At 42.9% G+C, this 27,002-nt stretch overlaps 1 protein-coding gene across 6 annotated transcripts; it reads left to right on the top strand.

Moving 5' to 3' along the window:
• On the top strand, positions 1-27,002 carry STAMBP (STAM binding protein). Of its 6 annotated transcripts, XR_014315075.1 has the most exons (11): positions 88-621; positions 2,025-2,242; positions 13,394-13,469; positions 13,740-13,835; positions 14,957-15,323; positions 17,706-17,830; positions 18,710-18,847; positions 21,389-21,540; positions 24,151-24,263; positions 24,838-24,937; positions 26,337-27,002. XR_014315075.1 is itself a non-coding variant. In XM_082743958.1 (10 exons), exons 2-10 carry the CDS (start codon positions 2,040-2,042, stop codon positions 26,391-26,393), a joined length of 1,275 nt encoding a protein of 424 aa, XP_082600084.1. In that variant the 5' UTR covers positions 1-117; positions 2,025-2,039; the 3' UTR covers positions 26,394-27,002. The 6 variants fall into 6 exon arrangements, 5 of the variants coding, with proteins under 5 accessions (XP_082600084.1, XP_082600085.1, XP_082600083.1 ...); XM_082743958.1 differs by lacking the exon at positions 21,389-21,540 and having other exon boundaries at positions 1-117; XM_082743959.1 differs by lacking the exon at positions 21,389-21,540 and having other exon boundaries at positions 77-191.

The raw sequence follows: 27,002 nt of genomic DNA, 5'->3' as shown, positions 1-27,002 counted from the left end.
AGCTCACCGCCCTGGGTCCTGCGTTTTTGAGAGTGCAATGGATAGACGGGCGGGAGGGGCGGGGCGCGCGCCGGATGTGACGTTTCCGGAAGCTCCGAGTGTCGTCCGCAGGGACAGGTGGGGAAGGGTCCGGGAAATGTGGTGGGGCTGAGCCCCGGAGCATAGTCGGACTCTGAAGGGGAGTGGCCGCCGTGAGTGTGGGGCCTGCGGCCTTGTCGTCCCCGCGCCCTCTGCCCGGCCCGCCGCGCGCGAGGCCACTGACGGCACCGGCCTCCGCCAGGCCCCGCGCGTCCCCGCTTTCCCCGCGCGTCTCCTCCTGCCGCGCTCTGAAGACCCGAGAACCTTGGATAATTTTGCCCCTGGGTTGGCAACTTGGGCGTGAGGGCCTTGAAGGAGGGGATCTCAAGCAGGTGTCAGGAGGTCCCTCTCCACTGAATACGCCCCCTCGGCTCGTTCCTGCAACTTCCTTAGACCTCGTCTTTCCTCCTCAGTCCTTTATGCCACCTTCTCCTTTTTTTGCGGATGCCGCATCTCCTCTGGAGTGTTGCTCAGGCCTCTAGTACCGCTCGCTGGCCTTGGGAGGGGGTTCCATTCTCGACCTTACAGATCATCTCCCCAGAGGTACTGAGGCGCAACAAGCTTCAGTTAGCTTTAATGGGCTCTGGATCGAGTTTACTAATTAGGCAGCCTGGGGAGGTTTTAGATTTGCTGAGCGGCTTTCTGAGCCTCTAAAACGGCTTTGGGGGAGATGGAAGGCCTTTGCATCCCTGGTAGTCTGCACAGCTTTTGTACTACTCGTGAGGGTGTTTAGAGAGGAAGCTTGGGGGAAGTCAGACAGAGGTGGAATTGACCAAGAAAAGCCTCTTTGAGGGAGGGCTTGGAGGGGAGAACAGGAAAACAGTGGGTAGACAAATGAAACACATTTGAGGATTTCTGGGCAGATTAGAATCCTGACTGAAGGGAAAGATCTCTGATGGGAAGGAGTAAGGTTTAAGACTGAAAAGACAAAGTGGGACCACTTGTTAGAGGGCCTTGAATTCCAAAATGGGTTCTACTCTAGTCGTATATTCTAGAGCATGCTGGCTAGGGTGGGCTGTAATTCAGTGTGTCTCAAGTACCCAGATTCTTTTTGAAAATGCTGTAGAGTCATACCAATTGGGAGTTGGAATCTGATTGTAGCAATAGAATGAGATCTAGAAAGATTGTAGAATTACTGCAGTTCGAAGCAGGGAAAACTCCCTCCCTGTTTTTTGTGGGTCTGTTTTATTTATTTATTTATTTACTTATTTATTTTTGAGTACCGAGTTACTTTTGTGCCCTTTTGTTATTTGAAGAGTGCTTAGTCTTTGAGGATAGATTTGAGTAAGTTGTTTTTCGGGTCTAAATTCATTACCATGATGACATGATGAATGATGTTGTGGATTGACTGAAAGAGGGGTTTAGTGAGCAGAACTAGAATTGTTCTGCATTCATTCCCAGACTAGTTCCCCTCACCATGTGCTTAGAGATGAAAAAGTACACCATGGGAAAGTGTCATTACTCATTAAATGAAAATGACCAAACTTGAAATCAGTTAACAATCATCTTGAAAGTTCATTGAGTATACTATGCCAAGTACTGGGATAGATGAAAGTGGGTAGCTGGTGGGAGAAGTAGCGCAAAAAATATAAGATACCATCCATCTTTTTATGGTGCTGAGAGCAGGGCCACCTCATGATAGGGAATGATTAAAGGGTAGAACCAAATCCCCATTATAGTTTTACTCCCTGTACCACCTAATCATGGCACAGGTTTTGTGGGGTTTTAAGTCGGCCAATGCTTTGATCATTGTGATAGGCACTTCCTCGAGGGTCTCAGCCTTCTTGTGGGAAAGAGACTTTATCTGATACAAGCCACAAGCATATGGTATTTTTCTCTTAATTTTTCTGTAAGGTAAAAGTTTGTGGGCTAACCATGCTGTGTGCTAGGTTGTGTTGGGGTGATGGGGACCATGGTGCTGATGCCACCTGTTTTTTCTGTCTCAGAACTTCTTGGTCCTGATGTCTGACCATGGAGATGTGAGCCTTCCACCCGAAGACCGGGTGAGGGCCCTCTCCCAGATGGGTAGCGCAGTGGAGATAAATGAAGACATTCCACCCCGACGGTACTTCCGCTCTGGAGTCGAGATTATCCGAATGGCATCCATTTACTCTGAGGAAGGCAACATTGAACACGCCTTCATCCTCTATAACAAGTATATCACGTAAGACACCTCCAGTTTCCTTTTTCTTTTCTGGTGACTGATGCCTCACTCATTCTGCTCTTGTGCTCATTTATTCTGCTCGGAATTGCTAAAACTAGAGAACTTTACAACATCATTAGCATTAATCATTCTTTGCAGGCAGCTCCTACATACTGACTGTCCTTGACATTCAAAGTTATGAGTACTGAAAGTGTTATTTTCATGACTCAGTGATTTCATGAGTAAGAGACCTAGCTTTTTGGCCTGTGCCCACGTGGCCCAGCTGTTAGGCAAGAGAAAGGATGGTTAAACTACATGTTTTGTATTGATGAATGTTTTTCCTATGCTCTCTTTATTAAGACAGCTAATCATAGGATTACTGTTGAGGTTTAGCAGAGCCAAAATTTGTCATCTCTGCTGCTTTTGTCACAAACTGAGTGATTCAGGAAAAAAGGTTTTTCTTCTTAACCTTTATTATGATCATGCAAATCATCAAATAGGTATTGACCACCTACAGTTTGTGTGGCTCATCATGAGACCTTTCCCTTGAGTTACTTAGCATCTTAGGTAGGCAGCATAAATAGAAGATGGCAGTGCAATTAACAGGGAACAACTTGTAAAACCCCAGTGATGATGAAATGATGTGTAATTTAGGAAGGGAATAAAGTTAAAGGGTCTCATCTAGCCTTGTTCTTTCATGATACCAGGACCTTTAGAAAAATAATGACTGTAATGTGTTTGTATGACTCTTAGAGTGTTTCCCCTGCATTGTTGGTTTTTTTTAAATTTTTTTTTTTAAAGATTTTATTTATTTATTTGACAGAGAGAAATCACAAGTAGATGGAGAGGCAGGCAGAGAGAGAGAGAGGGAAGCAGGCTCCCTACTGAGCAGAGAGCCCGATGCAGGACTCGATCCCAGGACCCTGAGATCATGACCTGAGCTGAAGGCAGTCGCTTAACTAACTGAGCCACCCAGGTGCCCCTCCCCTGCGTTGTTTCATGTGATGTTCATAGTTCTAGGTACATGGGGTAGAGCTCATTGTCTTCCCATTCTATATGTGAGGAAGTAGGCTCTGGGTTTCGTGATATGCTTTGTTCCACACTTCAGAGTGAGAAGGCTCAGATCTAACTTTTTTTTTTTTTTTAAAAGTAGGCTCCACGTGGGGCTTGAACTCAGGATGCTGAGATCAAGACCTGAGCTGAGATTTAGAGTCGGATGCTCAACCAACTGAACCACTCAGGCACCCCTAGATTTTTTAACTCTTTAATTAGGATTCATCTATGACATTGGTCTTGTTTTTAGTTTGTTTTTGATAATGTTCTGTGAGTTGAAGCTAGAGTTGAGACCATAGTTTAAGCCACATTGACTATCTTTTGGTTATTTTTTATTCTTTTTTGAATAGATAACATGTATACAAGGTGCAAATTCAGAAGGCACAAAAGGGTATATATATTTAAAAAGTAAGTCTCCCTAACCCTCCCTTTTCCCCAAACTCTCAGTGCCCTTCCCCAGAGGGAATTCCTCTTACTAGTTTCTTACATGTCCTCCCTGAAATAATAAATGCATTTCAGTTGTATCACATTCAGTTTTTTTTTTTTAAAGATTTTATTTATTTATTTGACAGAGATTACAAGTAGGCATAGAAGCAGGCCCCCTGCCGAGCAGAGAGCCCGATGAGGGACTCAATCCCAGGACCTTGAGACCATGACCTGAGCCGAAGGCAGCGGCCCAACCCACTGAGCCACCCAGGCACCCTTTTCAGTTTTTGATCACATACTGCTCGGCAGTAGGGTTTGTCAAGCTTGGTACCGTTGACATCTGGGGCAGAATAGTTCTTTGTTATGGGTACTGTCTGTGCATTGTGGAGTGTTGAGTAGCACCCCTGGTCTCTGTCCACTAGATGCCAATAGTACCCCTTATCCCCTCCCTGAGTTGTGACAACCAGAAATGTCTCTAGATGTTACCTGGTGGTCTCTGATGGCCCAGTTGAGAACCGGTGCTCTGAAGAAAAGTAGCCTACAAGTGGACTTCCCGGAATTCATACTCTGATTGAAGAGTCCCTTTGGTAGAAAAAGGGACTGCTGTTGTCTCTTTATTTTTTCAATTTAGAAGTAGTCCCTGTCTGGGATGCCTGGGTGGCTCAGTTGGTTAAGCAGCTACCTTCTGCTCAGGTCATGATCTCAGCATCCTGGGATCGAGTCCCACATCGGGCTCCTTGCTCAGCAGGGAGCCTGCTTCTCCCTCTGCCTCTGCCTTCTGTCTGCCTGTGCTCGCTCTCTCCCCCTCTCTCTCTCTGATAAATAAATAAAATCTTAAAAAAAAAAAAAAAAAGAAGTAGTCCCTGTCTCCTCAGAGATCATGCAGGCCATCCACGCCATCATGCCCTGTTATGTGACCTCAGTGTTGATAAAGTTACATAGAATTAAATTACATTTTTGTCTCTCTTTGCTATTATGAGTTTTTTATTCCTTGACGTAGTAGGCACAAAACTTATTTTCCTGAGAAGTTTCTTTCACTACTGTCCCTTTCTTCTACTGCTGGTAGAAATAATATTCTTGTATATTTCCAGTAATCTGGTAGAGAGTTTTCCCAGAATGAGGCCACAGGGCACAATTCTTCAAAAAAAATCATGGTTGAGAAAGTTAAATAGAATCATGGAATCACTCTCTCCAGTATTTTCTGGAGAACCTTCTGGGTCCTGTAGCCTCTCATAGCAAGTGCTTTGAGGTCAAGGACCATATTCATTTGACAAATATGTATTGTGTTCATCTGCTGTTCACTTGGCACTGCTCTAAGTCCTGGATACAGAGGAAGTAAGTGGCCCCTGCCCTTCATGGTGTATCTTTGTAGTTATGGGAGAAGACAATAAAGAGGTAAGCAAAGAAATGTCAGAGTAAGGCAAATGCTAGGAAAGCGACAAAGAGAGTGCTGGACAGAGATTAACCAAGGGTATGAAATAGGGTAAGGTCTGTCTGAGCAGGTAAAATTTAAACTAAAACTTGAAGGATGCCACGGAGTTGGTCTTTCCAAGAGCATGGAGCAAAGTGTTTGAAACAGGTGTTACTGTGTGTTCAGAGCTCTTAAGTAGGAAATACCTTTGTGTGTTCTGAGGAATGAAGGAACATCATTGTGTTTGGAGTGTAGCAAGGGAGGAGGGAGAAAGGGATGAGGCTGGAGAGGCAAGTGGGGCCACATCACGCAGGCCATGGGGGTTTGCATTTTATCTCGACAGCATTAGAAGCCATGGCAGAGTTTTAAGTGAGGTTATGACTTAATTTTACTTATATTCCAAAAAATATAAATTGGGCTACTATGTGGTAAATGGTGGAAGGTGTGTTAAGAGAAGGCAATTCAAGGAAGAGACTGATGGCAATGGCATGAAGCAAGTGGATTGGGCATTTTGGAGGTAGAGTCAATGGGACTGACTGATAGTTTGGGAAGGATGGTGTCAAGGTTGACCTCAGGTTTCTTTTTTTAAAGATTTTATTTATTTGACAGAGACAATAAGAGAGGGAACCCAAATGGGGAGCGGGAGATGGAGAAGCAGGCTTCCCACTGAGCAGGGATCCCAACTCGGGGCTTGATCCTATGACCCTGGGATCATAACCTGAGCTGAAGGCAGACGCTTAAGGACTGAGCCACCCAGGCACCCCTGACGTCAGGTTTCTGCCCTGAGTAACTTTTGGATGTATGGGCGCATTTACTGAGATGGGGAGAATGGTATAGAAAAGGAGCTGAGAGGGAACCTGGGTGGCTCAGTTGGTTAAGCAACTGCTTTCGGCTCAGGTCATGATCCTGGAGTCCTGGGATCAAGTCCTGCATCAGGCTCCCTGCTTGGTGGGGAATCTGCTTCTCCTCTGACCTCCCCGCTCTCATGCTCTCTCTCTCTCTCTCATTCTCTCTCAAATAAATAAATAAAATCTTTAAAAAAAAAAAAAAAAAGAAAAAAGGTGGGTTGAGATTCAAGGGAAGAGATTCAAAGGGGAGGAGATTCAAGAGTTCAGGCCTGGCTTCTTTGACATGTTAAGGTGTTAAGTTTAAGATGCCTCTGAGATATCCAGCAGGAAGTTGGATGTACCAGTCTGAATTGAGGAGAGGTCTGGGTTGGAGATACAAACTCAGAAGTCCTCGGCATATGAGTGGTTCTGAAGCCTTGAGAGCTGCTGAGATCTTTTGGCAGATAGGTCTTAATCAGAGATCCAGGAACCCCACAGGGATTCATCGATAGAATTTATTCTCCATGAATTCATTTGGGAACAACTTTTCTTGTTTACTAACCTCTCACTGAAATTTAGCATTTCCTTCCATTTTGCACAGTAGTATTAATAATATTTGTAATGCTGTCACCACCGGGAGAAATCGATATTTTTTTCTTAGAGATTTTATTTATTTATTTAACAGACAGAGATCACAAGTAGGCAGAGAGGCAGGCTGCAAGAGAGAGGGGAAAGCAGGCTCCCTGCTGAGCAGAGCCCCATGCAGGGCTCAATTCCAGGACCCTGGGAATCATGACCTGAGCCGAAGGCAGAGGCTTTAACCCACTGAGCCATCCAGGCGCCCCAGAGTCGATATTTTTTTTTTTTTTTTTAAAGATTTTATTTATTTATTTGACAGACAGAGATCACAAGTAGGCAGAGAGGCAGGCAGAGAGAGAGAGGAGGAAGCAGGCTCCCTGCTAAGCAGAGAGCCCGATGTGGGGCTCGATCCCAGGACCCTGGGATCATGACCTGAGCTGAAGGCAGAGGCTTTAACCCACTGAGCCACCCAGGCGCCCCCCAGAGTCGATATTTTGTAGCACATTATGATTGATGTTGATATCCAAAAATAGCATTTACACTTACCTTTACTTCTGAATTACAGTACAGTTATTAAAGCCACAAGTAGATGCTGATTTTTAATGTATTAACAATATACCAGTAAAAAAGCACACAATACAATTACTATATTTTGGAAAACTGTATTTCAGTAGAATTGCTTTCTAATTCTTCATGTTTTATATTATATCTTTAAAAAATTATTCTGAGAAGGAGTCCATAGGCTTCATCAGATGCTAGGAGGATTCATGACACATTCAAAGATCAAGAAACCTTGATAATGAGACTATAGAATGGGAAGAGCCTCGAGGTTGGTTAGGTAGAGAGAACCAGCAGACGGGACTTCAAGGGAGGTTTGAGAGGCAGGAGGAAATCCAGGAGAGAATGGTGTCATGGGAGCCAAAGGAGGCCGGTATTTGCAGGAGAGTGGCCAGCTGCATCAGAATGGGTCAAATGGGGTGGGTCAGGTGTTGGGGTTGGTGTCGTGATGTCACTGGTGATCTTAGTAAACAGGTTTCACTGAAAGGACTAAGAAGACATTGGATCTGGGTGGGATGAAAGGTGAATGGACGCTAGGAAAGCAGAGACCATGAGTATAGCCCAGAGGTCGGCACATGTTTTCTATAAAGGGCCAGAGAGTAAATGTTTCTGGCATTGCAGCCATTTGATCTCTGTCACAAGCTCTGTAGTGTGATAACACATGAACGAATGGGTGTGGCTGTGTTCCAACGAAACTTCATTTTCAGATACAGATGGCAAGCCAGACTTGACCTACTAGTTGTACTCTGCCAGGCCCTGGCATAGATAACTCTTTGGAGGAGTTTGGACAGAGAGTAAAGAGAGTAACTGAAGAGGGACAAGGAGCGCATGAATGTGTGGTATTTTAAGATGGGAGATTCTGGAGCATGTTTCTTTGCTGATGGAAAGGAACCTGTGGAGAAGGGGAAGCCGATGGTACAGCACAGAAAGAGCTTAACTGTAGCAGTAAGCTCTTGGCTAGGCAAGTGGGTGTAGGATTAAGAGTACACAGATACTTAAATCGATTTTGTCCTGTGACCTGTGGTTACTTTGAGTGACACGAATATCCATGTTGACAGCAAGATCACTATGGGGAATCTGTCCTTGTATATGGTTCCCACTGATGGGACCATTTAATACCACAAAATGGGCCAGGAGGAAAGCTCAGTGAGAAGGGGGTGGGATGAAGCAGCTCATTTACTTGCCTTGATAGATTTGGAGTTTGATTTGGGACTTTGTTGGATTGGCTTGACCTGAAGCAATAAATGTAGCTACTTTCATTTTTCTCGCTGGTATCTTTAAGACCCTGATTCTGATTTTGTGAACTGACAAGCCGTAGGAGTTGCAAAAAAGTTCTGGCTTAATATTCTCAGTCTGTTTTCCACTTCATTTTCTTGGTATATTCTTGTCAGTAACAGTGGCTCACTTCGGCAATTATTACAACTGCGGAGAGAGGAGGGAGGGGAGCGGGCATCTCCCTCACCACTCCTCTGCCTCCCCCACTATTGCAAGTCGTTGTTCTAGACCTTTTGTGGGTACTTTAATTCCGGGTTTTAAAAGGCATGTTTGTTCTTTTCCCTGGGACACTTCAGGCATCTGAATGATCTGAATTACATTTCCCTCTCAGAGGTTTTCCCTCCTGTAGGAATGCTTTGCCTTTTGCAGACCCCGGTATAACAGGATCTTCAGCATATTAAATCAGTACATATTTTCATGATGAGCACAGACAATAATCCAGGCGGTGAATTCTTTCACAGCTTTTTATGGTCATTGACTAGGCTACATAGAAGGGAGTTACACAGAACTTAGGCAATTCTTGTCTCCTGTGCGAGCCTCCTATAGCACAGACTTGCTTGCTGAAAATGGTCTGTCCCCTGTATCGAAAATGTTTTCTTCTGGGATCGGGGCTTACAGACTAGAGTCTATGATCATGCTCACTTTGCTGATCAATTTCTAAGATTGGGAGAGAGGAGAGGAGAGTCCTTCATCTCTCCATGTTATAGAGTTTCTGCTGGACTCTCTGAAATAGTTTCTTGTATAGAAAATTAATATTCGGGACGCCTGGGTGGCTCAGTTGGTTAAGCAGCTGCCTTCGGCTCAGGTCATGATCCCAGCGTCCTGGGATCGAGTCCCACATCGGGCTCCTTGTTCCGCAGGGAGCCTGCTTCTCCCTCCGACTCTGCCTGCCTCTCTGTCTGCCTGTGCTCGCTCTCGCTCGCTGTCTCTCTGACAAATAAAAAAAAAAAAAAAAAAAAAAAAAAAAGAAAATTAATATTCATGATCAAAACAATTATTTTTTCAAACCACCCAGCCAGGGAAATACTAAAGTGAAAAGAATCCACCAGCGATGACCACTGTTAATTTCTTGTGTGTAGAGGGAAATGTTTGTCCGTGCAAGCTCATGTGTTTATTAGGCTCATGTGTTTATTCTTGTTTCTTAAAATGTGAATAAGCTCATACAGTATATTCTGTTCTACAACTTTTCTTTCTTTCTTTCTTTTTTAAGATTTTATTTATTTAAATTTGACAGAGAGAGAGCACAGGCCAGGGGAAGTGGCAGGCAGAGGGAGAGGGAGAAGTAGGCTCCCCACAGAGCAGGGAGCCTGATACGGAACTTGATCCCAGACCCCTGGGATTGTGACCTGAGCCATAAGCAGTCACCTAACCGACTGAACTACCCAGGCGCCCTACAACTTGCCTTCTTAACAGTCATATCTTTCTGTATCAAGTCATACTGATCTCATTTCATGCCATCTCATTTCTGCCTGGAACAGTCTTGCTCCAGATCTCTTCATGGCTTCGTCTCTTCCTGGCTTAATTAAATGCTGTCTTCTCAGTGATGCTTTCCTAGCTGCCCTGTATAAAATCCCACTCCCTCTCCTGTCACTTCCTGTTTTCCTTCCCTATTAATGACTTCTAGCACTGATTATCAATATATTTTTTCTTCTATTGTTTATCTGCCCACCCCATAACACATACCCTATGAGGTGGGATTTATGACTTTGTTCACTGCCAAATCCCATAATAGATGCTCAGTAAATATGTTGAATGAATGAGTGAATGATTATGTTGTTCTTCACATTTGGGTGCAATGTAATTTATTAAATAATCCCTTATTGATGGACATTTAATTTTTTAGTTTTCCCTACTTTTATGACCAATGTTATATTGAATAGTCTTGTGTATATTTTAGTACTGTTGTGTAGGATAAATTCCTAAAGGTATATTTGTGAGTTTAAAGGATATGCAGATTTTAAAATGTGAATAGTTGTCTCTCCCCACCCCCAGGAAAATTACAGTCCTGTGGTAATACAATGTATTATTAAATTACAGTCCTGTTTAAAGTGTGTAAGGACACCCATTTCCTTTCATCCTGTCTACATTGGTTATAATCAACCTTTAAACTTTTGCCAATCTGATATATGGGAATGGTACCTTGTCTTAATTTGAATTTCTTTCATTGTAAGTAAAGTTGAATACTCTTTTGTATGTTTACCTTTTGTATTTCCTTTTCTGTGTATCTCTTTTTATCCCCATTGTCCCAACTGGTTGTTTTGCTTGTGTTCTTGCCAATATATCTTTGCTTTGGTATGTTTCCCCTCTCTAAGCTGCAACAAGATCTAACCCTAGAGAACAGTATACCTCTGGGCCACACATATTCTGTGCCTACAACACTTCTAGCCCTGGTGTTAACATCTTCATTGGTTCTTATTCACACTTTTTGTTTATTTATTAGTAAAAACAGTCATATAACTTACATAGCTGTCATAGCAGATGTTGGCTATGTGCTAGGCACTGTGCTCAGCACTTATTTTTTCTTTTTCTTCTTTCTTTCTTTCTTTGTTTGTTAACATATAATGTATTATTAGTTTCAGAGGTAGAGGTCAGTGAGTCATCAGTCTTATATAACACCCAGTGCTCATTAAGCACTTTAAAAAAAAATCTCTTTAAGCGTCCCAGCAACCTTATCAGGTATTGCTAGTTTGTCTCCGTATATAGAGTATATATCTAGAAACTGAAGGGTAGTGAGACTGAGTAACTTGGAGGAGTTCACACAGCTAGTCGTGGCTGAGCCAGGATTTGAGCCCAGGCAGCATGGCTCCAGAGCCTGCTCCCTCCCCGCTGAGCACTTGCCTCCTGTACAGACAATGGGCTAGGTTGCCTGTTCTGGTTTCAAGAGACCCTTCTGCCCATATGGTCCCCATTCAGAGAATTGACTATGGTTGCTGGAACAAGAGGAAGGTATTCATGTACCTGTCTAGAAGTTTTACCTTATAAACTAGATTCTACTGCGTGGTTCAACATCAAAATAATAGAGGTGTGTGGTGAGAGGTCTCCCTCCCACTCTTGTCCCATCTACTCTCTTTCACCTGCCCTCTACTTTCCTTGATTTCCTGTATTACTGTGTACTTAAAATATATGTACAAACACATAGAGAATTGTCCCCCTTTCTTACATACCAGGTGGCATACCAAATGCACTTTTGTATACTTCAGGTTTCTTTCTTTACTCACCTCATCTGAAGGTTTTAAGACCCATTTTATTGCTCAGATATTTATTGAGTGCCTCTTCATACAGGCACTATGCTGGCTTTAGAGGGACTTGCAGAGAAGCACAAGACACAGGAACCTCTGGCCTCACTTCTCAATTTTTCAGGTTGGGAGCACAAGTGCATGTTAAGTGTGGTGGTCATGTTACATGGTGCTATCTGGGCTGATTCAGGCTTCCATACAAAGCACATTCAGCCTGCTAAAGTTAGGAACAGGTACCTTGGTCTTGTAGAGCCAAGAGGGTGTTACTGAATTATAGATAGGTGTCTTGAACATAAGAACTAGCCTTATTTATTCTAATATCTTCTTCAGGGCTTGATGGGTGAATAAATGAATCTGTTGTTTTTTTTTAAGATTTTATTTATTTATTTGACAAACAGAGATCACAAGTAGGCAGAGAGGCAAGCAGAGAGAGCGAGAGGAGGAAGCAGGCTCCTTGCTGAGCAGAGAGCCCGATGCGGGACTCGATCCCAGGACCCTGAGATCATGACCTGAGCCGAAGGTAGAGGCTTAACCCACTAAGCCACCCAGGTGCCCCCAAATGAATCTGTATTTTAAATATAGACTTCAAGTAAATTGTTTTATATCTTTCTCTGTGAACCCAAAGGGGAGAGTTTTAGAATCATTTTGATTTTAGAATTCATCCCTGCCTGAAGGGTCTTGTCAAACTGGATTGAAATGAAAATTTCATGTGCCTAATATAGAACCAAGGGAGGAGGCTCTTTTCAAAAGAGTTTGCTTTGGTGGAGGTCGACTTCCTTCCCCTTACTGAGGCTTCCTCCTCCGTTTACTCCTACCCATGGGCAGAAAGTGGAAAAGAATCATTTAGTCCCAACTACAGTGTGGTATTTTAGAGCTGTGGGTAAGCTCCCCTCAACTGATTTGTTTTGGGTATCAGTTTGAATTCATTACACCTTAATCCTATTAAAAGACATCTTTGTTCAGTACCCCTCCAACAGTTCTGGGCGTTCTGGAGCCATGTAGAGGCAGAGTGATATAGTGGTTAGAAGTGTAGACTCTCGAACTGGCCTGCTGAATCTGCCACTTTGGACTGTGACAAGTCACTGAACTTCTGTTTGTTTTCACTCTTCCCACTGTTCCCACATCATAAACATTAGAGATCTGTGAATTGATTCAGTTTATTTTTCCCACTGAGCTTTACAGCTATGGATAAAACTGGAAGAGAAAATCTAGCACTTAGTTTCTCTAAGAACTTTTCATCAGGACCGTAATGCACATCACACATGTAACATGCACATGTTACACACGTATAACACATGAACTGTCTAAGGATCTCAGTGCTTAATATGATGCAAGGAATATTCTGCTTTGAAGGCACATGAATCCCAAAGAAAAAGAAGCCAAATTTAAGGCCACAGGGCTAGAGTAGTCTAAAACATGGATTTTCTCAGCCTTCTGCCCTTGGTTGCCAGACTTATTTGGAGAAGAATTTGTGACCGAGGCCCTTTCCTTTGGAAGCCTGTCATGGTCATAATAAGAAAAGAATCTCTTTGGAGGTAAATTTTTGGACACAGGGTAAGTTTGCCCCCGCCCTCATCTTTTTAGTTGTGGGAGTCTGGTGCTTCCTGCACACCAGATTCAGGGGAGGAGAGAAACACAGGTTGAAGGTGGGTGGGGAACATGGTCACTGGGTTTGTGTGACCCCTTCCTCCATGTCTGGAAAGCCGTCTTGTGGTGGCTGCAGGACATGGGAGTTGCTTTGCTTCAGAGTCTGTTGGACATTTGGACATTTTCTTTGCATGATAATGATTCTGATCCATTCCTTTAGGCTCTTTATTGAGAAACTCCCAAAGCATCGAGATTACAAATCAGCTGTCATTCCTGAAAAGAAAGACACAGTAAAGGTGGGTCTTCACTTTCACTGTTGCCCATCTAAAAGCAGCACAGACTAACTTCAAGGTAAAAGTAATGTTGTCCACATCTGAGCTTCAAATCCTGCAATGGGAGATAAGGTCAGATTGGTTATGAGGTAGTAGGTATGGTATAGTAGAGGGTATTTTACATTGTTTTGGGAAACATTGTTGCCATTGCCAAGCTGACTTAAGTCTTTTTACTTCTGTACTTAATTAGCTGGGAATTATTCTAATTCTCTGTTTTCTGTTTTTGTGTCTCAGAAGTTGAAGGAAATTGCATTTCCCAAGGCAGAAGAGCTGAAGGAAGAGCTATTAAAACGATATACAAAAGAATATATAGAATATAATGAAGAAAAGGTAAGTATATAACAGCAAAAAAAAAAAAAAAAAAAGAAAGAAAAGAAATTATTGTGGTTTCTTAGGCTGTGCCCTGTCATTGCAATATGATATTTTAGCAGATCCTGTGATTTTATTGTCATATTTTACTTTTTCAGCAAAGACCAGAAACTCAAAAGAGTGGAACACAAATGTTTAGGCTGAGAATTCTAACATAGTTTTAGCCTGCTTGTCTTACAGGGTAACTTGAGGAATAGGAAATTTTGTTTGCTATATCTAGAGTGAGAACCTAAGGACAGGTTTTTAGATCAGCAAATTTTGGGGTATTGATTCACATTTGGTTATACCTGTTTATAATAACTGATTGCTCTTCAATCTGTTTTCAAATGATTCTTGTTAGGGAGAGTGAGTTAGGACACGTGGAGAAACTCCCAAGGCACGTGTGTGGTCTGTGTCAGATGTGAATATTTACTGTGGATTGGGATCCCTTCCATGTTATTTTGTAGTGCTCTGCTGAGCCCTTCTCTGAACTCAGATGCTGCAAATTAGCAGGGCAGTAAACAGCTATGAGGCATCTATTTGTAAGGGACTGAGGGAGTGAAAACCTTATTGAAGGAGATTATTACTTGATATTTCTTATTTGAAAATGTCACTCTGTATTGAACTGATCAGCAGGAAAATTTTGGAGGCTTCCTTTTGGGTTAAAATTCACTAAAGACCCCCAATACAGCAGGGTGAAGTTTGGATTTGGTTCTCTTTTGCAGCCTTGCTTGGGATAAAGAATGTATGCACAGCACAGTCAGAATAAAACTGTGTTAGATACAGATTATGAGGGATAGACGGTAAGTTGCAAGATTTCAGTAAAGAAGAAAATACATTAGTAAAGAGCCATTGAGGAAGGAGAGTGAGGGGATCAGGACCTTCACTGTCCTTGCAGAGTCAGTCTGCAGTGGCCAGCTAGACAGAAGCAGTGACATTCTGCAGTGTGGAACTGCCGAGGGAAGCGCGAGGTCTGTGTTGGGAAATCGGGCCGGAGCAGGTGCACATTTTAGGAAATCACTGTGCTGCAAAGCCTTGTCCTCCTGAGGTGTGAAGTCACCTGAATGTCACGTGTAAGCCTGACTCCTCTTTCTTCTTTGCAGAAGAGGGAAGCAGAAGAGCTCGCACGGAGCGTGGCCATCCAGCAGGAGCTGGAGAAGGAGCGGCAGAGGGTGGCCCAGCAGAAGCAGCAGCAGTTGGAGCAAGAGCAGTTCCATGCCTTTGAGGAGATGATCCGGAACCAGGAGCTGGAAAAGGAGCGACTGAAGATCGTGCAGGAGTTTGGGAAGGTGGACCCTGGCCTAGGCGGCCCCCTGGTGCCGGACTTGGAGAAGCCCTCCCCAGATGCATTCCCCCCGGCACCTGTGGCATCTGCACAGTCTACAGACTGTAATACGACCGTGAGGCCTGCCAAGCCACCCGTGGTGGACAGGTCCTTGAAACCAGGAGCACTGAGCAACTCAGAAAGTAGTGAGTCCACTTGCTCTTGGCCTCTTCCATCTCATTGGCCCCCAAGCAGAGTGTCATTCTGTGGGTTTCAGCCCAAGATCACCTCCATGATCCCACTCATTAGACCCTGGTCACAGAAGCCCCTTTGGTCAGTATAGCCATGCTGGGTTCTGTGACACTGGCTGTCATGTGCAGGTGGCTGTTGCTTCAGCCATATAATTTACCTGGAGCAGGTCACTTTTCTGAAGAGCTCATAATATCCTTGAAAGTCAGACCCTTCACTTTTAAGGATTTTACAGAGATTCAAAATGTTCAGTGAATTAGAGAACACTGTTGGCCCTCTGGAAGGGGAATCTGAAATTTATAGTTTCACTTTATAATTTAACAATTGACTTTTTTTTTTTTTTTAAGATTTTATTTATTTACTTGAGAGAGAGACCGTGAGAGAGAGCATGAACGAGGAGAAGGTCAGAGAGAGAAGCAGACTTCCCATGGAGCTGGGAGTCTGATGCGGGACTCGATCCCGGGACTCCAGGATCATGACCTGAGCTGAAGGCAGTCGTCCAACCAACTGAGCCACCCAGGCGTCCCTAACAATTGACTTTTAAAAAATAAAAATGGGCTACAGAGTTGCACTTGCCCTAAAAATGATCCCATTCCTTAAGGAGCTTGGTCAAGGTCAATATTATACGTAGTTGGTGATGATTCGGGCTAGCCGTAAAAACTGTTGGCAGTCTTTCCTCCTCTCATCACTGAGAGATTGTCTGAGACAGTAACAGTAGCAGCAAAATGGTGCATATACCTCGGTTAGTAGAACAGATCATTTTGGGAAAGAACTTTCAAGTAGTAGTTAAGGAAGTCAGCTTTGCAGAAGATCCACTTATAAGGACAGCGTAAGAGTAGACAAGGGGTTCCAGACTCTGAATCCTGGCCTTTAGGATTTCTCCCTATGGACTTGGCAGGCTTGTCTCCCACTGTTTTTCCTTCATCCATATTCTGTGCTCTGGTCAAATTTGGCTGTCACGTTCTCAGAGCAGCCCCTGGACTTTTTTTTTTTTTTTTTTTTAAGATTTTATTTATTTATTTGACAGACAGAGATCACAAGTAGGCAGAGAGGCAGGCACAGAGAGAGAGAGGAGGAAGCAGGCTCCCTGCAGAGCAGAGAGCCTGATGTGGGGCTCGATCCCAGGACCCTGGGATCATGACCCGAGCAGAAGGCAGAGGCTTTAACCCACTGAGCCCCCCAGGTGCACTGCCCCTGGACTATTTTATCCAAGGAGGTTTGTTAACATTCGCCCTGAACCTAAAATCTCCTTTCTCTATCTCTGTCTTCCTTGCTTTTCTTAAAGTTTTGCCAGATCTCCTTCCCTTCATTTAAACTGACTCTGTTCTCCTTAAGACTCTCAAATCTCTAGTTTCTATAATGCAGTTGAGATCATTTCCCTGATGATGTAGTCATTTGCTAATAACTAGATTTTAACTTTTTCCTGGTTGGGGCTTGAATCTTACTCGTACTTGTGTTCCCTGTGAGCTGAGCACAGTGAGCGCACTGGTGTGCACTCAGGGAGTGGTTGTGGAGTTGCAAGGAAAGGACTGTGCCGACATTTCCTTCAGAATCTTCACATGCTGCTGTCCCACCGCCATGTGACTGCCTGCTCCCCTGTCTGTTACCTCCCCAGCAGTTTGGAGCTTGCTGTTACATGTGCAGCAACAGAACATCCCTTTTCTTTTCTCTTTTCTTTTCAATGAAAATGTGACTATGAAAGACACATCCTAACTTGAGCCTGTGGTCTCTCACAGGGCTTCTCCCTGATGTCCAGCGACTGGGCCCATTCTTGGCATTCTGAACAAGGCTTTTGAGCTGCTCTGTGCATTCATGCCTCTTTTGAGGACCAGTTGGGGGTTTTTGTTGTTGTTGTTTTGTTTTGGCATTTTAACGTTCTTCTAAATGAATAAATTCAGAATTCGTTACCCAAAGTGTTTTCCATTACCTAGAAGAATATATCTGGTATATTTCTTTGAAAGTCCTACTTACCAATATTCTTAGGCGAGGTAAAAGAGAGATTTAAAATAAAAATAAAAATTCAGTTGAATGAGATTTTTTTTTAAATCCTTTATATTAGGTTGTAACTGAGAATTTCTAAATAATGCAGGAACTTGTTTGAGGAGTAGTTCACCTTTGTCTTAACTTGAATTGTGCAAGCCTCTTTTTTTAAAGTAATGCACTTGCAGTTTCTGTGGCCACAACCCTCTTCCTCATCCGTCAGGATGAGATCCCCACTCACTGTCCACAGTTTGGGGAACCCCAGTGATTTGGCATTGCTCTCCCAGGACTGCCAGCTCTGGGGTCTGCTTGGGAAGGCTCTCCCCCGGTCTCAGACTTCTCTCCTTTCTCTACGACAGCTCCTACAATCGACGGACTGCGCCATGTGGCGGTGCCCGAGAGGCTCTGCCCGCAGTTCCTCCAGTTAGCCAGTGCCAACACAGCCCGAGGAGTAGAGACATGTGGAATTCTCTGTGGAAAACTGGTAAAAACCAAACGCTTTCCTGAGCTGAGACTGTACTTTCCCCCTTGGCCTCCTGTGACTCTCAGAGAAGATATCCAGGGTCAGTTACTGTTTGCGACAGTCCCTCTGCAGAAGGAACCGGGGATAGCGTAATGCAGTGTTAACCTTGAGTGTGATGACCTTGCATTTTATTGATTTTCATGGTCCCTTGAACAGATTATTTTCATGCTAGTAGTAAGAAATAGATAATTCTAAACTTGGTAGGAAGAGCCAGCATTACCTGTATGTCAGTTTTTGCATACCTGCTTTATGGTAGGCCTGGGAATATCCAACATGTAAGGCACATAGCATGTGTCCATAGAACATACCCAAGCATTTTGAAGAGATGGGAGATATACCCAAAGATGAATAACACACTGAATGGTGTATGTAGTGGAGCGCTAGGGATTCAGAGAAGGAAATGTCATTGAATAAAGGCACTTGAAGAACCCATTGCTAACTGCTGAATGCAGAAATGAGTGAAATGGAATAGACTGAAACTGAGCCTTAGAGAATGAGAAGGGTTAAGAGAACCAGTAAGAAGAAACTACCTTAGACTCAAGCAAGGGAAGAGAAATGGTATTATCCCAGAGCTTCTTGGGACCCACAAGTAGACCCATTTGACACCCCCTGGAAATTCCCACTGGACTGTGGGTGCCTGTGGCTTTGTGGAGCGCCCCCTGCAGTGCACATGAGCAGCCAAGGTTGGAAATCACTGAGTGAGGGACTCAGGGAGCACCAGTCCTCATGCCTGCTTAAGAACGGCCTTTGTTGTACAGATGTTTACCTTGAAACTACTGTGACAGTGGGGAGTTGCCTAAGTGCCAGGGAGTGGTGACAAACTGTTTTCTCCTTTGACAGATGAGGAATGAGTTTACCATTACTCATGTTCTCATCCCCAAGCAAAGTGCCGGGTCTGATTATTGCCACACCGAGAACGAAGAAGAGCTCTTCCTCATACAGGATCAGCAGGGTCTCATCACACTGGGCTGGATCCATGTAAGCAATCCCGAGCTCTCCGAGGGCCAGGCTCCTCCTCCCTCCCCAAGTTATAAACATGCTGCTTCTTTCTTTCTTTGAGCAAAGTGAACTATGGCCAGATTATTTAGGTGACTGTTTTTCCCTCCTCCGGAGGCACACTCGACTTCCCTCGCATACTTGGCTGCTTCTACTCCGGTACTGATTTCTAGGAACTACTTAGGGCTTTTTAATTTTTTTAATTAAAAAAAAATTTTTTTTAAGATTTTATTTATTTGACAGGCAGAGAGAGGAAAGGAAGCAGGCTCTCTGCTGAGCAGAGAGCCCAATGTGGGGCTGGATCCCAGAACCCTGGGATCATGACCTGAGCCGAAGGCAGAGGCTTTAATCCACTGAGCCACCCAGGCGCCCCCCCAAAATTTTCTTTTTAAATTAAAAAATTTTTTAATTTTTAAAAATTTAATTTAAAAAATTTTTAATTTAATCAAAATGAACTTATTTCCTGTAAAGTCCCAATTTCCCTGTGAGTATGAATGGTGGTAAGATGCTGGCCTAGAGTATATGCCTACTTCACACAAATGATGTTCCTGAAAGGTTTATAAATCAAACTATTTTAATGAGCCAAGGAAGATAATTCAGATGTTTGCATTTGGTCTTTGTTAAAACAGCATATATATTTATGTAAACCAGTTGGGTCACCACTATGGCAGATTTTCAAGGGTTTGCTTATTGTGAGTAGTCTGGTGATATTTAAGTAAAATGTAATTCCATCCCTAGAGGTGATATTTAGGTAAAATGTAATTCCATTCCTAGAGGTCATTTCTACTTTTTTTTTTCCTATTCCTTTTCAATTCCTCACTCCACAGACCAAGCTACTTTTCATGTTTTGTGATAGGCTTACTTACAAACGAGTCTACTCATTTCTGGATTTAGGAAGATTACACATACTTGTATGTTAGACTTGGGAAATACTGACCCAAGAGGCCGTCCTGTGTGCCCCTCCTGTCTGCATTCCATGACCTACATATTTGCCTTCTATTGGGTACCCCCTATTATATAGTATGTGAGTGGCAGAAAACTTGTTTCTTATCTGCTGGAGGATACAAATTTGAGTAAGACAGGGCTTTAGTCTCATAAAGGAGACTAGACAAAGAGACAAGTAATCACTCTTCACATGTGGCAGAAGGTGCCAAGTGCTTCCAGAAGTGCAAACAGCACTATGGAATTTGGAGGGGAGGATTGCACCTGGCTTGATTTCCCAGAATTTTGACAAGATAGGCTGAGAGAAAATTCCATGTGCAGGGGGTAGCACTGGAATAAGCAGACTATGTTCCTGAGACATTGAGAGGTCTGGTTTGTTGGGGTTCATGGTTCATATCAGGAAATTGGTCGATAAGCTTTAATATGATGCATTAGAGCAATGTTCTGGGGGGTCCTGGGCAGATAGGCAAAATAGTTCTTCTTTTGGGATGCCTGGGTGGCTCAATTGGTTAAGCCGCTGCCTTTGGCTTAGGTCATGATCCCAGGGTCCTGGAATGAAGTCCCACATTGGGCTCCTTGCTCAGAGGAAAGCCTGCTTCTCTCTCTGCCTCTGCATGCTTATGCTCTCTCTCTCTCTCTCTGATAAATAAATAAATAAATAAAATCTTTTAAAAAATAGTTCTTATATAGTAAGTGTAGAGTTTTTAAAGGTTTTTTAATAGAGCAAGGCTATGCTCAAAACCATTCTTTAGAATATCTAAAATAAAAGCTGTTTTAAAGTAGGTCAAGGCAGGGAGATCATATAAGAGGTTTCAGGGATGATAGAATCTACTGATGAGAGCTAGGGTGATGACATTGCATTTGGGAAGGAGATGAATGTAGGATTTCAGAGGATGTGGGTAATGAGCAAGAGGAGGATGAGTAAAAGCCAGTGGTGACTTAGAGAGCAGGCCTGACTCATGGGGGTGGCAGTGATTATCAGAAACAGGGGCTCCAGGAGGATAACTTACTTGAGAAGTGGGATAAATTGTGGGTTCAGTTTTGAGCATGTTGAATTTAAAGTATGTGTGAGGCTTTCTGTCGGTGGAGGTAATTAGCAGGCAGTTGGAAATGTGGCTGGGACTTGGGAGCAAGGTCAGGGTAGGAAGTGGATTTGGGAGACCTCTGCACAGAACTGACCTGGGAGGCCTTGGAACTGGAGGTGATTGGAGAGCAAGAAGAGATTCACCAGTAGGTTGGGGGCAGGCCCCCCAGGGAAGTATAGGGAATAATAGTTGGTTGTGAAGCAGAGAGATGGAAGAGCAGGGGGAGGGCAGGCAGTGTGTTAAGGCACCGAAGGCAGAGGAGGAGGAATGCTATAGAATTTGAAGAAGTAATGGGGATTGAGGTTGTGCTGATGGTGAAATGTACACTATTTTTGGAAGGAGTTTAGTTCACAGGGAAAAGGGAAAAAATGGGATGGTGATTTAAGGAATAGCCAGGTTGAGAGAGTATTTGCTTGATTTATGGTTTAGTGTGAAAAGCTTGAACTTGTGTTTTGGTTTGATTTTGGTTTTTTTTGAAACCTTTATATTGGCAAAGCGTAAGAAAGGACATGAAGATAAAGGTACACTTCAGTGAATCATGAAGCAAATATCTACGTACATGCATGACCCATGTGAAGAATTAGAACATTGTGAGAGGCATGCTCCCGCTCCATGGTCTTGCCCTGTCACACTTGCCCTCTGACACAGGTAACCTCTCTCCCACCTTTTCTGGAAATCCTTTGCTTTCTTAACAGTTTTACTACCTATTTGTATATCCCTGATCTTGGCAGTTTAGTTTGGCCTGACTTTCAACTTTATATAAATAGGATCATGATATGTATTCCTCAGTGTCTGGCTTCTTTTCCTTAACATTTTTAAGGCTTATCTACATTCTTGTGTGTAGTTGTGTGAATGTGTTTGTATGCCCAGTGATCCAGCGGTGCTCAGTGGAGCATCGTGGAGCCAAGAGAGGAGATGTAAGAGGGACAGAGACGAGGTAATGTGGTGGTAGGAATGTATTCAATCAAAAGTACAAGAAGGGGGCTCATCTTCTTATGGGGGAGAAAACACTCAGACAGAATTGAAGAAAGAAAGCGACAGAGAGATTTTGGAGGTTCTGTTTGGAGGGGTTGATGGAATTCATTTGATTCCATCTAGATGCTCTGCCTGGCCAGAGGAGACAGGTGGTTTTAGGAACTGGAGGACATGGGGGAATGTTTGGGTAATTACTGTTTAGACTGCAGGTAGAACTCAGCCCCAAATGAATAAAAGGATTTCTAAATTGTAGCTGAGGGTCCAGCTAGGAACAAATTTAGAGCTGAAGTTGACAGTATTTCAGCTTTTTTCCTCAGTGATCTTTCTGTACCATTCCTTCCCAACTGGGGATTAAAAGCAGAAAAAAGCAGAGATTTGCTCACATCCTAAACTTGGCAAGAGGATTATGGAGAATATCAGTTCTTCCTTCTATATTTTGCCAGCTGTAAACCAGGTCCCCTGGTCCAAAAGTGTGTATGATCATGTATTGATCACCAGCTACAGGGTGACCCTCCTGCCCAGGATTCACGGCCATCCCTCAGCTTGCCTCAGCCCTGCCTTAGCTCGCATCACTGTCCTGTGGCTACTCACTCCCATCCAGGCGCGGAAGCTGCCCCCAGCATTGAATCTCCTTGTTCATTTCTGCTCCTTTGGTTTATTGTTTTCTCTTCATAAAAATGCCTTCCTCTGTCTCCAGCATGACGGACACAACTGTTTTTTCAAGAAATTCAATTGTGAAGGGAAGGAGAAAGAGAAAGCACAATAGAAGGGAATAGAGGCTCAAGACAAGGTTTTTTGATTTAGGTTAACAATTATTTATTGAGCTCCTGCTGTGTGCCTCTATATTGTCTTTCCAGCTAACCCAACTTTAGGTCAGAGGTCTAGATCAGCTTGTATAGGCCTCATTTGTCCCAGTTAAAATTCCTTGTTCTAACTGTGGGATGAAAGGTGTTGGTACAGGCCATTTGTCCTGTAGGATCTCATAATTAGGTAGACACTATTTTTCCTTTGTGGTCACCAAAGTTCATACCTGCCCCAAGAGGACCTGTGTGTGGATTTGCTGTAGTACTCAGCTGACTTGTTCCTGGCCTGCAGACCTCTTCTGCAGTGAGCTGGCCACAGCTTTGTGTGGAGGGGTGCTTCTTAGATGAGGCTGCACATAAGAATCATTGGATCAACTTCCTAACTATCTATCTATCTGTCTATCTATTTATTTATAGATGAGGAGAGGGGCAGAGGGGAAGAGAGAGAATCCCAAGCACTTTCCACATCCAGCATGGAGCCCAATGTGGGGCTCAATCCCACAACCCTGAGCCAAAATCAAGAGTCAGATGTTTAACTGATTGAGCCACCCAGGTGCCCCTGAATGAGCTTTTTTAAAAAAAAAAAAAAAAAAAAAGTCTCCGGTTGGATATTTCTAGGGGTGGGCACAGGAGCCAATGCTTTTGACAGGCTCCTCGGGAGCTTCATTTCATACCCAGCAGGTTTAAGAACACTGATCAAGTACACGTATGTTCTAGCCCTTCTGTCAGTGAAGGTTGGTAGACTTTTTGAGTCCTGTTGGGGCTTTCTTTTTCCATTCTTGTTATCTGTACTCATACTCCTCTAAGACGAGCATAAGGCATTATGTGACTGTTCATTTGTGTACTAACAGTGTGCTCAGTAAAACATTAAATGGTTGAAAACAAATGAGATCAATTGAATGTACATTTCGAGGGTAATAGATTACCCTCAAATTTCAATATCTTAGTCCTTTTCCCAAACAAGAAAGGGTCTTTTGTGTGATTTAACTACTGCTGAAATCCTGATTGCCCGCGGCTTCTCACATCCTTAGATGGTATTCTTTAGCCATAGGACAGCATTTGCTATTTTTGCCTATAGTGCTGCACACTCATGCCTGACCTCTGCCAAGAAGAAGAATCATTCACCCACCTGGGGTTTGTTAAGTTCTTGACTTCTACCATGTTGAAGTATTGAACAGCGTCTACCATCTATTCCAGAATGGATGGCTCTCCATTGCAGAGAGAAAGCTTGTGAGGGGCCAAATAAGTCTTGATGGTCCATTCAAATTATGAGTTTCTTCATGTACTTCTGTTAAGCTATACTTCTTTACAGTGCTCAAAAAGTAATGAACTTCAGGCATTGCCCCATCGTGATTGCCAGTGGCTTTGTGCTTGAGAAGGAGATTGTGGCCAACTGAGAGCTCTTTGGCTCTATTTCCTTCATGGGCCAGGCTTGGCTGTCTCACTGAGGGGCATCTCAGACATTTTTTCCTCCTCTCAGACTCATCCCACACAGACTGCCTTCCTCTCCAGTGTTGACCTACACACTCATTGCTCCTACCAGATGATGTTGCCGGAGTCAATAGCCATTGTTTGCTCCCCCAAATTCCAAGAGTAAGTACATTGATGTGGTTTGGGGCATTATAAGGAGATAGTGGGGAAAAGCCTCTCAGGAAACGTTTCTATTTGGCAGACCTTGTTCTCTGTAAAATATATAGATTGTGGTTGTAATTGGCTGTTTTTAAAAGTTACATTCTAAGCACCATATCCTGATACACCTCCTATGCTTGTTTTAAAAAAGATAGCCAAAGCAACAATTTTGATGCTTTTCTGAGAAAAGGACATAAGAAATTTAAAGTGTTTGACTTGAAGCAATAGGAGTTTTAAGAGACTGGTGTCAAATTAAAGAATTTCAAAGCTAAACAGATTATCTCAGTTAACTTCTTTTTCATTCTAAATCCTGTTATTTACTATGAGTTCTCCAAGCAAACTAGTGTGGTGGCAGTGATGAGTCATTCTCTAACTCTGATTCATTCAGCAGAGAAGAGACCTATGTGCCAGCACACTTTTGAAGCTATCTCAAAACAAACTCTGTGTGTGTGTGTGTGCACGCGTGTGCATGTGCATGTGTATTTGGGACTAGGGAAACACCTTTGCTTGATTCTGGGCCTGCTTTTTTTAATTGCAGAACTGGATTCTTTAAACTAACTGACCATGGGCTAGAGGAGATTTCTTCCTGTCGCCAGAAAGGATTTCATCCACACAGCAAGGATCCACCTCTCTTCTGTGTACGTATCTACATAGAAGAAATTGGGGCTATGCGTCAAGCAGGGAGGACAGTCTGAGCTGATGAGGTGCATTGTCCTTTCTGACCCACGCACAGGATCAACCTTGTCATTTATCTTTGCAAATCTTCCTAAAAAGAACATACGTGGGAAGCGGTGTGGGATAGGAATGGATTTGAGTCGTAGCTCTGCCATTTAAGGACTATCTTGGATTAGACTTAATTTTCCTGGGCCTCAGCCTACTCATCTGGAAAGGGGAATGATAATGATGATAATACCTACTTTATAGGGTGAGAGGCTTAACTGAAGAAAGTACCTGGTGCAGTAGCTGGCTTATTAAATGTTAGTTTTTTTCCTTCATCAATGCCAGTTGCTAAGGCTGTACTTCAGTGAGAGATTGAAATTCAGAGGAAAAAAGCCCTTTAAGATTGGTAAGGTATATTTGATTCTGAAATTTTGCTTAAATAATAGGGATTTATTTTTCTGACCTTCTTAGGAAGTTTTTTTTTTTTTTCCTAAGTTATAGTCCATGAATAAAAAGTTTCAGTTGCTGGTAAGATCAGTATGTTTCAATTTGTCCCTCAAATCTAATGTGATAGGTTGCTTCTCTCCATGCTGGCCATAGAGTGTTATTTCTTTTGGGTTCACCAAAAAGTGACCAGTATGGAAAAGGGACTCAGAACCTTGTCACATGAAAGGAACCGGGGATGTTTAGAGGAGAAACCTCAGGGAGGATCTGAAAACTGACTTTCAGTGAAAGAAGAATTATTGTATGAAAAGGTATCAAGTGTGCTTCATGGGCCTCCCAGAACTGAAACTAAGTCCTCACAGAATGACAGTTCTCAGCTGAGTTTGAGAAAGAGCTTTCTGACAGATCTGTTCAAAATAGGTCAGTCTGCCGGGAATATAATAAATGTACCAGGATGGGTACATTTAATATAATAAATGGGTACCAGGATGTTGAAATAGTGGCTGCAAAAACAGTGCTCACATTTTCAGTTTTTCAGTTATAAAGACCCCTTTTGCGTGATGAAACTAAGCATTCCCCACGTGACAGTGGGTGCACTGTATTAGCTGGTTGACACAGTCACCCAAAAAAAAAAAAACATAATGAATTCATCAGTTCTTTCGAAGAAATGTAAATTTTTTATGAACAACTCTAGAATATACATCCAATTGAAAAGTAAGTGAAGATATTCGGGCTCACATTGATTGAGACTACAGATAGGGATTGGGGAGTCACTGATTCCCAGGGCTCTCATCATAACCGCAAGTAAATAGCAGTCTGGCTTCCAGACTGGAAACCACTAGCCAGAATAAGCATGTTAAACAAGAAGGTTTAAAAAGTGACTTCTTAGAATTTTCCAGGACTTTCCCTTTTTTTTCTCTTTCCCTGTTGTAGAGCTGCAGCCATGTGACTGTTGTGGACAGAGCAGTGACCATCACAGACCTTCGATGAGAATTTGACTTGAACACTTCCCAAGAACTATAAAACCATATCAGTGTACTGTAGGCCCTTAATTTAAACTTTCCAGAAAGCTCTGGAAGCCTTTTTAAACAAAATTAAAAGTGAGTATCACCTGGGGGAGAACTGATTTTCTATTTCTGGTTTAAAAAGAAATAATTGGCTGTATTTTTTACAAGTGTGGAAAAATAGCATGATCCCACTAAGACAACTTTTCAGTCTGTCTGCAATTAAAAAATTAAGTTGAAAGAATGGTATAATGAACACTTAAATCTATACCCTTTATTCTAGATTCACAAGTTAACATATTTTTTTCCTCTAAGCTATGCTCCTAATTTCTCCACCTATTTGTCTACTGTTTACCTTTGGAATTATTAAGGGCATCTATGCAGAAATTTGGAAGCCATTTAGAAAATCTTTGGGTTTTCCTGTGGTTTATGACAACATTAATGAAGCTTATTACAAGGGTGATGGATAGCTCACTATGTCTGACCAGATGGTGAGGCCCAAAAACCCTGAAGAGTGATTTTGTCAGGAAGTATTGTTATTTAACAAATATGTCTGGATATTTTTTTCCTCTACAATAAAATAACAATTAACATA

This window comes from Mustela nivalis, assembly GCF_964662115.1.
Source record: "Mustela nivalis genome assembly, chromosome: 8".
Lineage (NCBI taxonomy): Eukaryota > Metazoa > Chordata > Mammalia > Carnivora > Mustelidae > Mustela > Mustela nivalis.
Note: the sequence above shows the minus strand (reverse complement) of the source record. Positions and strands in the feature narration are given on the sequence as shown.

Coding starts and splice junctions, on each gene's coding strand:
- STAMBP (XM_082743957.1), top strand. CDS start 523: ATGCCGCATCTCCTCTGGAGTGTTGCTCAGGCCTCTAGTACCGCTCGC. Junction 13,470..13,739: donor AAAAGAAAGACACAGTAAAG/GTGGGTCTTCAC, acceptor TTTGTGTCTCAG/AAGTTGAAGGAAATTGCATT. Junction 24,264..24,837: donor TGCTCCCCCAAATTCCAAGA/GTAAGTACATTG, acceptor TTTTAATTGCAG/AACTGGATTCTTTAAACTAA.